This window comes from Buceros rhinoceros, unplaced genomic scaffold (genome assembly GCF_000710305.1).
Source record: "Buceros rhinoceros silvestris isolate BGI_N320 unplaced genomic scaffold, ASM71030v1 scaffold460, whole genome shotgun sequence".
In the NCBI taxonomy this organism is placed as follows: Eukaryota; Metazoa; Chordata; class Aves; order Bucerotiformes; family Bucerotidae; genus Buceros; species Buceros rhinoceros.
In genome coordinates this window covers 98,580-110,663 of record NW_010387685.1, presented here as the reverse complement: position 1 = coordinate 110,663, position 12,084 = coordinate 98,580, and the positions used below count along the sequence as shown (strand labels likewise).

General features: G+C 39.7%; 1 protein-coding gene across 1 annotated transcript in view; it reads left to right on the top strand.

Moving 5' to 3' along the window:
- GRIP1 (glutamate receptor interacting protein 1) overlaps window positions 1-12,084 on the top strand; it is a gene marked incomplete at its 5' end in the record, with an annotated part of 110,256 nt that overhangs the window by 17,253 nt on the left and 80,919 nt on the right. The window contains 2 exons of the mRNA XM_010145271.1: window positions 8,639-8,774; window positions 9,723-9,868. Of these exons, the coding sequence (XP_010143573.1) occupies window positions 8,639-8,774; window positions 9,723-9,868 (282 nt within the window). The remainder of the gene's footprint in view (window positions 1-8,638; window positions 8,775-9,722; window positions 9,869-12,084) is intronic.

The window sequence follows — 12,084 nt, the reverse complement described above, 5'->3', positions numbered from 1 at the left end:
GTAGAAAGCAGAGAAACTGGAACCGTCAGGCCACGCTCTTGTAAATAGTATCACCTCAGTACAAATAAACACTAATTATTGATGAGTTCTTTTGATTCTAATTTCTCAGCAAAGAAAATGGAGAGGAAATTGGAAGTGAATCCATCAGAATTATGGGAAGAAGTTCTATAAATCAAAATACCACATCAGTGTCAAAACCCTGTGCGGTTCCGCACAGTAGGATTTCTGCTCAGCAGGGGAGGAGAGTTACTGAAGCCTTCATCCAGTTCAGATAGAAATCTAGAGAAGACTAGCATTGTCGTGGAGCTCTGTCCTTTCTTCATCAGTGGTGTTTTTAAGAGACGTACAGAGGTATTCCAGGTATCACTGCTGGTGCACAAACCATTCTTGAGTTTAAGACTTGATTGCTAATAGCATGAAGCAAAATTTTCAAAGATGACACTTGTTTCATATAGGAGGTACAAATTTGAGATAACTATAGGTGAAAGCTTCAGCTCAAAAGTATCTTCTACTACCCATTCTCCACCCAAGCAAACAAAATTATATTGTATGGAAGCAATGAGGATTGAACTCTGTAATGTCTGTTGAAGAGGTTGTGAAGGTGGAGACCATCGAGTTGTTCATCACTGTGCTTTTTTTGCCCTACCCTCTAGTGTCCTTGCTTCAAAAAGCTCCACCTTCACATTCTAGTGAGCTGCTTTGGGCCCCACACATGTCTAGGAATTTGGCTGCCACCACAGATAATATGGAAGCAGGAAAACTTGAACTTAGTGAAACCTGCCAAGTGCTTCAAGGTGGAACAGGTCTTTATCCACATATAAGGCAGTTGATCTTTGCACATCTTGAAGCATGCAGGTAGTGATAGTGTAGATCCTCTCCCAAAGAAAGTCATCAGTGAAAACACTAGAACTTCACAGCTAGCTCAAGGGATAAATGTGCTTTAAGTAGACTACATCACTGAGCAAGTTTGTAGTTCACTGCATCTTTATTCCAACCCTGTTGCAAGGGATAAAAATATTTTTATTGTAGATAATAATGTAAAAAAAAATAAATTGTTGTTGTGATTCCAGTAAACCTGCATCTTTAATCTGCATATTTGCATCTGCATAGTTAATAATGTAGTAAAGTATTCGTATTTACTGAAGCCACATGTTTTAATGCTTTATAATTTTATTAATAATTTTTCCTCTAATTGAATTTCTCTGCCAAGATTTGCTCAGGGATTATGAATAGTAATTCTATTATTTTTGACACTTAAACTCGCTTTCTAAATCAATTTGAATTAAAATATGTGGATTGTTCTTCAATATACTTATAAGAATTCAAGCTTGAAATTTGATTCTTTAACTATAATAGGGGATTATAAAACTTGTATGTTTTCAATTTCCTTCCACGCAGATGTTCTGCAATGTATTATGTTCCACCTTTATGGACATTTACACAAATTAAGAAAACAGGAAGTATATAAGCAAAAACCGACCGAAAGATACTTTAAAATTAAAACCCCTCCAAATGGCATGGTAGTTTAAAATGTTTTATCAGTGCCTGTGATTTTGCCCTTCCCTACCCTTGGACTCTCCCACACAAAACTAGGTGGAATGAAAAAAACAAGTTACTTTCACAGATCTCCTTACTAGTTGCATTCCTTTTGTTCCTCCATAAGCCTTGTCATCAGCCATCTCAGGAAAATGTGGAGAGGAAAGGGCTTGTTTTTGTTCTGACTATGTGTGGCCTGGCACTTTCAGTCCTCGCTGTAGCATGAAAAAGAAACTAGAGAATAGAATTCGGAAGTGGTCACTGACAAAAATTCCTAGTAGCCTCAGCTCTTAGAAGAATCAGATGCCATCTTCTGTGTTGAGATAACTCAGGTTGGTCTCTTTGAATGCACAGCATGAGTCAAAATAACATCCTGAAAAGTTTTAGGCTGCTAGGACTTGGAATGTTCAGGAGTATTTTGAGTATTGACATGTATTCTTGCTTTGTTTTTTTCTGACATTATTGTGCAACCCAGTCGTGAACAGAAGCAAACTAAGAAAACGTACTTGGAAACTGTATTTCATTATGGAATTTCTGCAAGTAGGACTATCCAGTGGACTGAAAAGCCTGTTGTTCCCTCACCAACACTTGTGTTGCTTGGACAAGGTTCTAGCCATGTGATGATTCAGCTCCCACCTGAGTCTGCATATTTGGTGCAGTTAACCTGGAGAAACCTCTCTGCTTCTTATACAACTGCTTCCATGGATCCCTTTTCCCTCTCAGTTCAAATCAGCCTTTTTTTGCATCCGCATATGATGCCATCCCTTGTAAGTCTACTGTACAGAGATCGTTCTTATGATTGCTGTATGAAGCCACTTCTCTGTGAAAACTGATTTTACACCATGCCATTTTTTCATTTTCTACCACTCCTGTATATGAGGAGTGGAATCAGATGCATACAAGTAGTATGTTGCCTCGTGAACATTTGCTATTGCTAGCATGGCTGTGCTGCTGCTGGAGAAGCACTGGGACGGTTTGTTATAACTGCACTGTAGGTGGTGGGATGGAAATGTTAAGCCTTTGGAAGGTAATAAGGATTTAACTCTGATCACTGTAAAAAATTAAATGCTGTTCTCCAGCATCTGATGGTGGGGTTTTATCCATCACACTCACAAGGAACAGTTGTTTTTGTAGAAAGGGTCTTACTCGTACAGTCCTGCTAAATTTCACTCCTCACGTGTAATTACTGAAGCTGCTGTGGTGTGCGTCAATATGTGTGTTGTGTATCAGGTGTTTTTTCCAGTACTATTCTACTAAGAAATTGATGAGGTTCTTGTCATTAAGAACAAAGAGGCATTTTTTGTTACTGGCTTCAGTTGGTGGTTATTTGATTTCAGGTTTGGGATATTTACATTAATTTCATTATAAACAGAATTTCACATGTAATGTTTATGTTTGATGCTAAATTGAAGACCACCCGATTGTATGCCTCAGTTTTGATTTAGAGAAGTTAGCTGACAAGGTGTCCATTTCTGTGCCTTAGAATATGCAAAATGTACCCGAAAGCAAATAGCACAAGAAGAAAGCTGGTTTTAGGCAGGAAATCAATGAACCCACGTGTAAGCTGTGCTGCCATGTCCTGCAGGCTTGGTGTTTTCAGTGAGTTATGTGGTCACGTCCTGTATATATCACAGCCTGTGGCTGATCATAAAATATCGTTTGCTTTTCTGTCTCACACCTAGGTCAGGCAACAGTCAGACTTTTCCCAGTTTGTAAGTGATGGTAGAAGGTCTTTGAGATTCAGATAGTATTTCTGCAGTGGCAAAGCCATCTTGTAGATGCTCTTATAGCTGAAAAAACCCCTGATTGTCTCATGCTCTGTACACAGCCGAAACAGCTGTTGGTATAAACCGAGTCTGTTTCAGGCAGTTTTTTGCATGTGCCTGAGCCTTGCCCTTCTGCCTTACTTTCACTGAAAATGGTGCAACGTTTCACCTCTACAATATTTATCCAAGCCGTCAAGACTCATGTTACCCTAGTCACTGATCCAAAGTTGCTTGCAATGGCATTGTTTTAAATTTACAGTCTCGTTGGTAGCTAAAGTGTGCTGTGCCTCATAGGTGTAGTCTGGTGAACCTCACACCAGTGTCCCTTCTGCTGTGGGTTGTCTCTCCACAGAGTATGTTATGGTCAGCTTTTCATTTTCAGATGCTCTTCACCAGTGTGGTTTTGTTTGCTTGTTTTTAATAAAAATATAGGTGTTCTAGGAGTTAGTGACAACCAGTCATGGAAAGGGAAATAAGGAATAGTATGTTTATCATCTCTTGACATCCTTCTTGTCCCACTCAGAGAAACACACCTACTCACCAGACTTGAAACATTGAGTAGATTTGATGTCCCACCATAACAAACTTCTATGTCTTAAAAACTGACTTTATGAGACTTCTTATTAAGCCATGAGATGCCTACTGCAGTGTAAAGCAAAATGTTTCCTCTGCAGAATTTCTGCTGACATACAGGGAAAATCCATACAAGGACAGCATTGACTGTGTTTTCAACAGACATACAAATTACTTACTTATTGATTATGTATGTCTTTCGGTAGGAAACGATCAATAACAGAAAGTATGTTTTTTACTTTAAGGTTAAGTTCCATTTATTTATGCCCTGTCCCAGGTACATTGAACAAACTAATTCACTAGGTGGAGGATATACAAGCACTTAACGTAAACATGTAGGGTTTAGGCATTTTCTTGGATTTTAAAATGAAATTTTCACAGAAGAGACAGCAGAGACACTCAATATCTGAAATGAAGGGAAACATTTTTCAATTTTACTTTAATATGTAAATTAAAATATAAAATTGTAAGAATATAGGAAATAGATGATAAAACTTTTGATTGAGTTCTCTCAGCTTTCAATTGTTGTTCTCTTCTGTAGACTAGTATTTAATTTTCTTTTTGAAGAAGTGAATATATTCCAGGTTCAGAAATCTCATGAGTCAATTTATTTTCCATGCTTTTCATTCATTAAAACATGTTATTTGCATACATCAAAAGGTAGGAAATTGCAAAAAGTCTGATTGTGTATAAATTTCTAGAATCTTTATCGTGGTACTTTTTTCCTTGAAGAAAAATTAATTTGATATGGTGTTTCTTGGAAGTTACTTACCTGCAAGTTGTTGTATTTATTCATCTTCTTACAGTAGGTTTACCCAGTCTTGTGTTTGAGCACCTGCTTATCTTTGAAGGTTTTTTATGCTGTGTTGTTGCAGTCTTCTAGGTTGCAGTGCAGACCATAGTCTTGTTACAGCAACAGTCCCAGCTACAAGTCATACACATGCAGTTATGGTAGTGCAGCAGTGAACCTGAGAGAAGCATCCAGACCAGGAATTAAGAGAACAGCAGCAATGTAATATTTTCTTTAGAGTTCAGCTGCTACGTATACTCCATCTTACAGGAGCGGAGATCTAGATGAAGCTCTTCTTATGTCTGTATGTGTGTACAAGTAAGTGTGCGTGTACGAGTTTGCACTCCCCTTGTCGAGCCCATCTCCAGTATCCAGCAGGATTCCCGAGCCCCATAACAGAGGTAGTTAGACACCATCAAAGCGGTAGGGTGACTGGTGCAGCATGGACAGGTGTGTGCCCGGGTTTGCCCCTGCAGCAGGAGGAAGCAAAGGAAGTCCCAGGGCAGCCCTGAAATCCTCCCCAGTCTGAGGGAGGGCAGCAGCCAGTGTGAGCTGTGTTTTGCTGGGTGCTGCTGGAGTTGTTAATGATGGGAGTAGTTCTCAAGTGCATTTCTCCAGCTGAAGTGTAAAATGGTACTGATTTGGGCTTTTTATAGACTTGGAACCATCTTTACACAGTTTCATTTTAGAATAATTCATTTGGTTCATATCACAGAGCTGTACTTCAGGAGTGGTGTTCTGATATTTGAAGCTTCATAAACTGTTATGGAGTAAGAAGGCATTTCTTAACCTCCTGTTCTATATTCAGTTTATCACTAAGCTAAAGAATTGTAAATTCAGTTCCCAGTTTACTCATAAATTGTAAGAAATCTGGAAATAACTTCTTTGCCATCCCTTCTGATGCTGGCTGTGCTAATATTATTAGCAATGTGGGAGTACATAAAGGAAAAAACAGACCCCAGAGACTTCTAACTAATTAGGGATTTGCTTGTTGGCGTAAGTAATGAATTATGAGTGAGGTGATACATGAAGTAGTTTGATTTTTAAACCGCAAAGAGTAGCATAGTTTTGTGTTAAGTAGAGAATAGAGACTGACCTTAGTATTAGTTAGGGAATAGTGCATACCGATGCAGTTGCTTGTCAATTTGGAAATGGTGTCCCAGGGTTGTTCTGATATTGGGTGTTTCTGTAACTCCAGTGGATTAACCTGCAATAATAATGTTGAAGCAATGCAGATGAGTAAACGTAATATATAGCATTATAAGAAAAGTAATCATGTGTGATTTAAGAAAGCAAAAATGAAAAACAGTGAGAGTGTGATATCAAGTGGGTGCTTCCAGGGATAACAGTCTCTTATAAGCAAAACCAGCTTAGGTAGTTTAATTTCTTCCTGGTATGATTACTTACCTGGTATGATGATACAACAAAAGCTACAAAATCTTTTGGAGGGACAAAGCTGATGAAACTGTTGCTTATTACTTGATGACCTTATCTGTCAGTTAGCAATGAGCATTTCACACCACCACTACCTTACAGTGTTGGAGCATCTTTTCCTCCTGCCTACCAAGGAAGAGTGTTCAGAGGTCTCTGTTCTGTTGACAGAGGTATACAAAAACTTGTCAGTAGAGATGGTGAGAAAGACAAACCTGGCTATTACTTTCCATGCCAGTAGCTGCAGGAAACTGTGTAATCATTAACTAGCTTAAAACACTGCATGGATCATCTGTTCCACGTGTTGCTTCAGGCAGCAGAGTATTTCCCAGCATTGGACTGCGAACTCAAAATCTATATAAAAGTTCAGTACACATGGCAGTATTATGCTGTGGGAAAAGATTAGGCATGTGCATTGCATTGTTGATGTCCTATATACACATTCTAGCAAAGTATTTGTTTTTTTAAAAAAAATCTTAGGTGGTCCTGAGAACCAGATTGTACTACTGAAAGGAAGGATTCCGTTTGGGAGGTGAGGGCAAGAGGGGAATTTTCCTTTTGACTCAAATTTTCATGATCAAGTAAACCCTAAACAAACAAGTGTGGCACATGGGCAAAGCAGCTGAGGTTGCCTCACAGGAAAGAGGGGAATTTTCCTTTTGACTCCAGATCTCATGATCAAGTAAACCCTAAACAAACAAGTGTGGCACATGGGCAAAGCAGCTGAGGTTGCCTCACAGGCTCAAATGTACAGTATTTTTGATTGCAGTAAATACTGTGACTAACTCTTGTAATCATTATGAACACTTGCGGGTTTTTATAAAACTTAAAGCAGCATTTTGATCCATAGTGTCTCTTACAGCTATGCAGCATGTCTACATGTTCAGATGCAGTTAATTGCATCTGTGCTTTCTGAACTGTTAGAAACACCAGATGTGAGCAAACATTGTGGAATTTCAATAGCTGCCAGATGATGGTTTGGTGTCAGCCAAGTTGGAGAATGCAAGAGGTGGCAGCGCTACTGCCTCCTGGCTGTATAGAGACACATTTTCAACGGTCCCATAGTCTCCTGTTATCTTTTTATAAATACATCTTCCACTTTTTAAATACTCATTTCAACAACCCATGCTGTGGACCGAATACACTGCAGAATTTTGTCGTAGTAGAAGCTTTACAAGCATAGGAGAATTCTTGCCCAAGCACTGAAGTCATGCTGTTTAATGGTAAAAATGTGAATAACTGGAGTGAGGTCATCATCAGCCAGAATGGAAAGAAAAGCCTGTCAGCCACCTAGAAAGGAGCAGGAGCATTGCACAGGATGATGCTGTATCTATAAAAGATTAGTTAACGCTGTTAGAAGATCTACTGAGGTTTACAGGTTACTCCACCGGTGCTGGAGACTTTTCTGAATGTTTTCCTCTGCCTGCCACCATTACCTCTCTATTGCTTAGGCTTTTGGCAATTCTCATTCAGAGCAGTTGCTCTTCATCCTGCATTCAAGGTGTGTTAGATTGTCTTCTCAGTCATATGAAAATGACCAGAGAGATGAATGATCCTTCCAGGTTGTCATAATTTTCTGTGTGGATCTTTAGGACTTCATGCATTTTTACAGAATATCTCAACAGCTGGTGGTTTTAATAGGTCTTCTCTGACTGGAAACACTGAGGCTATGATTGCCTCATGGCTTTCCAAACAGTTATAGCCCTGCTGGAACTATGCATGTGTAGATTGCCTTGTCCAGCCATGTGCAAAAAGGACATCTCTTTTCGAGAGCTCTAGGCTTTCTGTTGCAGGTGACCTGCATTTGTTGAGGTCTGTGAGATTAGCTTGGCATTTTCCAAGATTTCTAAATGGGCACACTGCAGGAGAGTGTGCCCTAGGCAGCACACGAGGGAAATTTTATGTACAACTGTAACTATGAAAACCTTTCGCTGACTTCATACCTGTTCTGCACAGATTTCACAGAATTACAGTGGAGATCTATTTGTGTGAGAATAAGAAATGAAGCTGTTAAGGTCTGATACATTCAATCTCCATCTGGATTCTTGTTATGTTCGATTGTTTTGATTAACACTGGCATCTACTAGTGGCCTCAAAGTGAATCGGGATCTAAAATTTTGTAGTACCAGTGTATCATTGTGTCCTTTACCCTTCTATTTAGTTCATCAGTTGAACTACTTTTTGAAACATAGGGTTCAGAGGGAGAAAGCAGAAAAAGAGAAAAGATAGCTTTTTAAAGATGTGAAACAACTACCTTTAGTTGTAAGTGCTGTCAGACTTTGTGTTTATTGGTTCTGTATAGTGTACTAGCACACTGGTGTAGTTTTTAATAACCTTTTACAGAACATATGTCTGAGATTTATCTATATGCAGAGCCTTGCAGACAGAACTTGTGAATTGTAACATAAAGAATCTCCAGATGTACATGTTATTTCTTATTAACATACACAATGATTTTCTTGGGAAGTAGATGACATTTTAGAAAGGCAACATCTGTGTTATCACTTAAATTTTAATAATGCTAATAATTTTCTTTCCACAGAGGAATTCAAGGGCTCAACAATAGTTGAATTAATGAAAAAAGAAGGCACCACCCTAGGGCTTACAGTATCGGGTGGAATCGACAAGGATGGGAAACCAAGAGTGTCTAACCTTCGTCAAGGAGGAATCGCTGCTAGGTAACCACATCTCAAGCCACAAAATGCATTATAAGATGAGATTGCTTCAGAAATACATACCGCATCAGAAAGGTCACTAACAAATATGTAACTAGATGCATCTATAATGGCAGCCCGTCAGACTGGAGATGCTTGGAGAGAAACAGCAACAGCTGGGCTCCCTCTTCCCTCAAGGCTAGTTTTGACAAAAACTAGGAAAATACCAATGAGATATTTGAAAGTCATTATAAGACTTATTAAGTTTCTCCTAAATTATATTAATTTCATTTTTCTTTGGTTTTGTCCTTGATCAACAAATTGAGACAGGCAGCATAAAATACTGATGTGGAAAAATAATGTGAGAAAACTAACCGTACCACCACCATAATTTAATTTTTTAAAAAATTGTTTATCATCTGGCTTTAAGATTAAAAAGAGTCTAAAGTCATAGCTGCCTTGCTTACTACTACAGTGGAAATTAAAAAAGCTGTTATTCCTGAGTGAAACAAATCAAAAGAGAAAGGTTACGCTAAATCAAGTAACTGAGAAAAACATATGCTTTTGGTCTGTGACCTATCTCCTGTAGCTCTGGTGTTAGCTTGAAGGCAACTATTGTCCAGAAAAAAAGTCGTTTTGGACACTCCCCAAAGAGAGGGAGAAAGATGGGGACAAGAGGAAGATGTTTTCCCAAATCTTATGCACAGACCAGTCAAAGCATCCAACTCCTTTATTGTACAGCTGGTTTTGTTCATCAGAAATTCATAACACAATAATGCTGCTCATTTAATATTTAACAAGCTAGACTAGATTAAGATTTTAAATGCCACTTTCTGTTTGAAAGATCAACTTATTTTAATCTAGATGAATGGAAAATATATTTCTTACCATCACTATACGGTAATTTAAAGGATTTAGTTAGTTTGGGCGAGCAGATCTGGCCTTAAAAAATGAATATGCACTTTTTCCTAGGAGTGACCAGCTGGATGTAGGTGACTACATCAAATCTGTGAATGGAATCAACCTGACCAAATTTCGCCATGATGAGATCATCAGCCTACTTAAGAACGTTGGCGAGAGGGTTGTTTTGGAAGTGGAGTATGAGCTGCCTCCAGTCTGTAAGTAATAGCAGACATGTCAGCAGTGAGATGGGCATGGTTGGTGATCCTTATTTTTGATAGTGGTTGTTTTCTTGTATTTTAATTCCTCTGGCTTATTGCAGCGTGTGGGAACAGTATGAAAGAAGTGGCAGAGGAAAATGTTCTCAGAGATGAGATGCTTGTGGAGGTTGATGAGATGCTTGTGAACACCAGAAATGCTCTGGTGTTCAGGGAGCATAAATCCCACCAACAACAGAGCAGAGTTGTCAACCTCCACAATTTTGACTAGTAGGAATTAGATTAGGTAGATTCCAGGACAAGATGTAACAGTAAGATCTTCGGAGATGAGGCCAATTAATATCTGTGAGTTCTGCCTCTCTTTTCCTGCCTTCTTTCCACTTGCAGCGTCTTCCCACTCTTCCAGATAAACAACACACTTTGGGACTTTTCCAGTCTTAACACCATGTTTAGGCAACATCTCATCTTTAGGGCTGAAGACCCGGTGGAGTAGGCCGTGGGGTTTACATAAACCTGCAAGAATTGTGTGACTGAAACAAGGGCTTCTCACTGAGCAGCATTGTCTTCAAAACGCAAGTTGGTGCTGACACTAAAGTCACAGAGTGCTACTGAATGTTTTCCTTGTCTCTCCTTTGCTGTCCTTTTTTTATGTGCTTATGTCTGTGACTGTGTGACTACAGGAGAAAATCAGTGGGAATTAAGGCTATCAGGTATGAAGTGAAAGCTAGAGTGAGTTTGAAACCTGGGACCTAAAATGAAGGAGTGAGTGGCAGGTGGCTGACAGGCACCAAGGGGGCTGCACCAGTCACACCTTTGTGTGCTCCTTAGTGGTACTCACTGGAGGGGAGATGATGTGGTTTGCTGGTGTTTGGCTAGAAAAATCTGCAGAGCCAGCTAGGAAGTTCTTGCTTCTTAAAATAAAGGCTTTCATCAAAATAGAAGCCAAAAAATCCATCGCTCTCTTTGGTGCTCAGAAGAGGATGAATTCCCCACAGCTTTTTAGCAGCTGGAGAGTTAGTCTAATTACATATTTGGTTGCTTTTATGACCTCCTGACAATGACCTTAATATGTTTTGAATGGTCTCTGTTGATTAGCGTTCGCTGTGGTAAGGGAACTTTATGTTCAAAACCATGGTATTTGTGTTAATGAGGTCAGCTCAGTTCAGAATTATTTTACTGGGATGTAGTTGTTTTATGAGTGTTCTTTTGCACCTATTCGAGTGGGCTTCCTTCCGTTTCATCCACTTTTGGCGTATGTGCCACTCTTGTCCACGGTAACAGGATTTTTATGTGCTAAATTATAGTAGCAGTAGTTACCTTTTCTTTAAGTCCTCAGAATTTCTGACCCCTTCATACAAGCATATCTAAAAAGTTGGAGATAATTAGCAGTCTAGTTGCTCGCATTAACTAGTGAACAGGCTAGACGTGGTGGTTTTGTTACACACAGAAGTTTTTCAGTAGGTCACATGGTTAAGTCCTGGCACCTCCTTCCCTGCCCCATACATAATGAAATTCTACCATTGTTCTCATGGTTGCCCCCTCAGAGAGATGACTGTCATGGTTTCAGAGTGGGGAAATGTCAGTACTTCAATAATGATGGATTAAATCTGGCTTAGCAGTAATAATCCCACTCTCCTGAGTGATTCCTTCCCTGTCTGGCAGTGTTCACGGTAGAGGCATCCAGCTGCTGTGTTCAGCATGAGTCACCTCAGCTTTTTAAACTGGCACACAAACCACGTCTGCCTTGCGTCCGCCTTTTCTTGCTGCTTAAGGTAAAGGACTTCTTTCCCCTTCCAAGCAGAGGCTGGAGTGGAAGGACAGCCACCTGCAGGGTTGTTGCCCAAGTGGAAAGATGCTGCGTACCATTCCTTGCTGCTGAGCTACAAGTTTTGCCTGTCCCCAGTGGAGGTTACATGGCACACCAAGCAGACTAGGAAGCATGGCTTCCACTTGAGCTACACGCAGGGCCCCTTTCTCTTGATAGGAATGAAAGGAAGAGCTGTCTTCTCCCTGTAAATTGGTCCTTTTCAGTCAGTGAAACGTTTCTGCCTGAAAAGGAAACGACTGCATGGACTTCAGTAACACAGTCAAGCTGTAGCAGGAATTGCTGCAATATAGAGCAGTGCTTTGGAGGGCTGTCTTTCGCCTGTTCTCCTGAGGAAGTCAGATTTACATGCTTTCACTGGGTGCTTCTTCTGTTCCTTGTAGAACCTTTT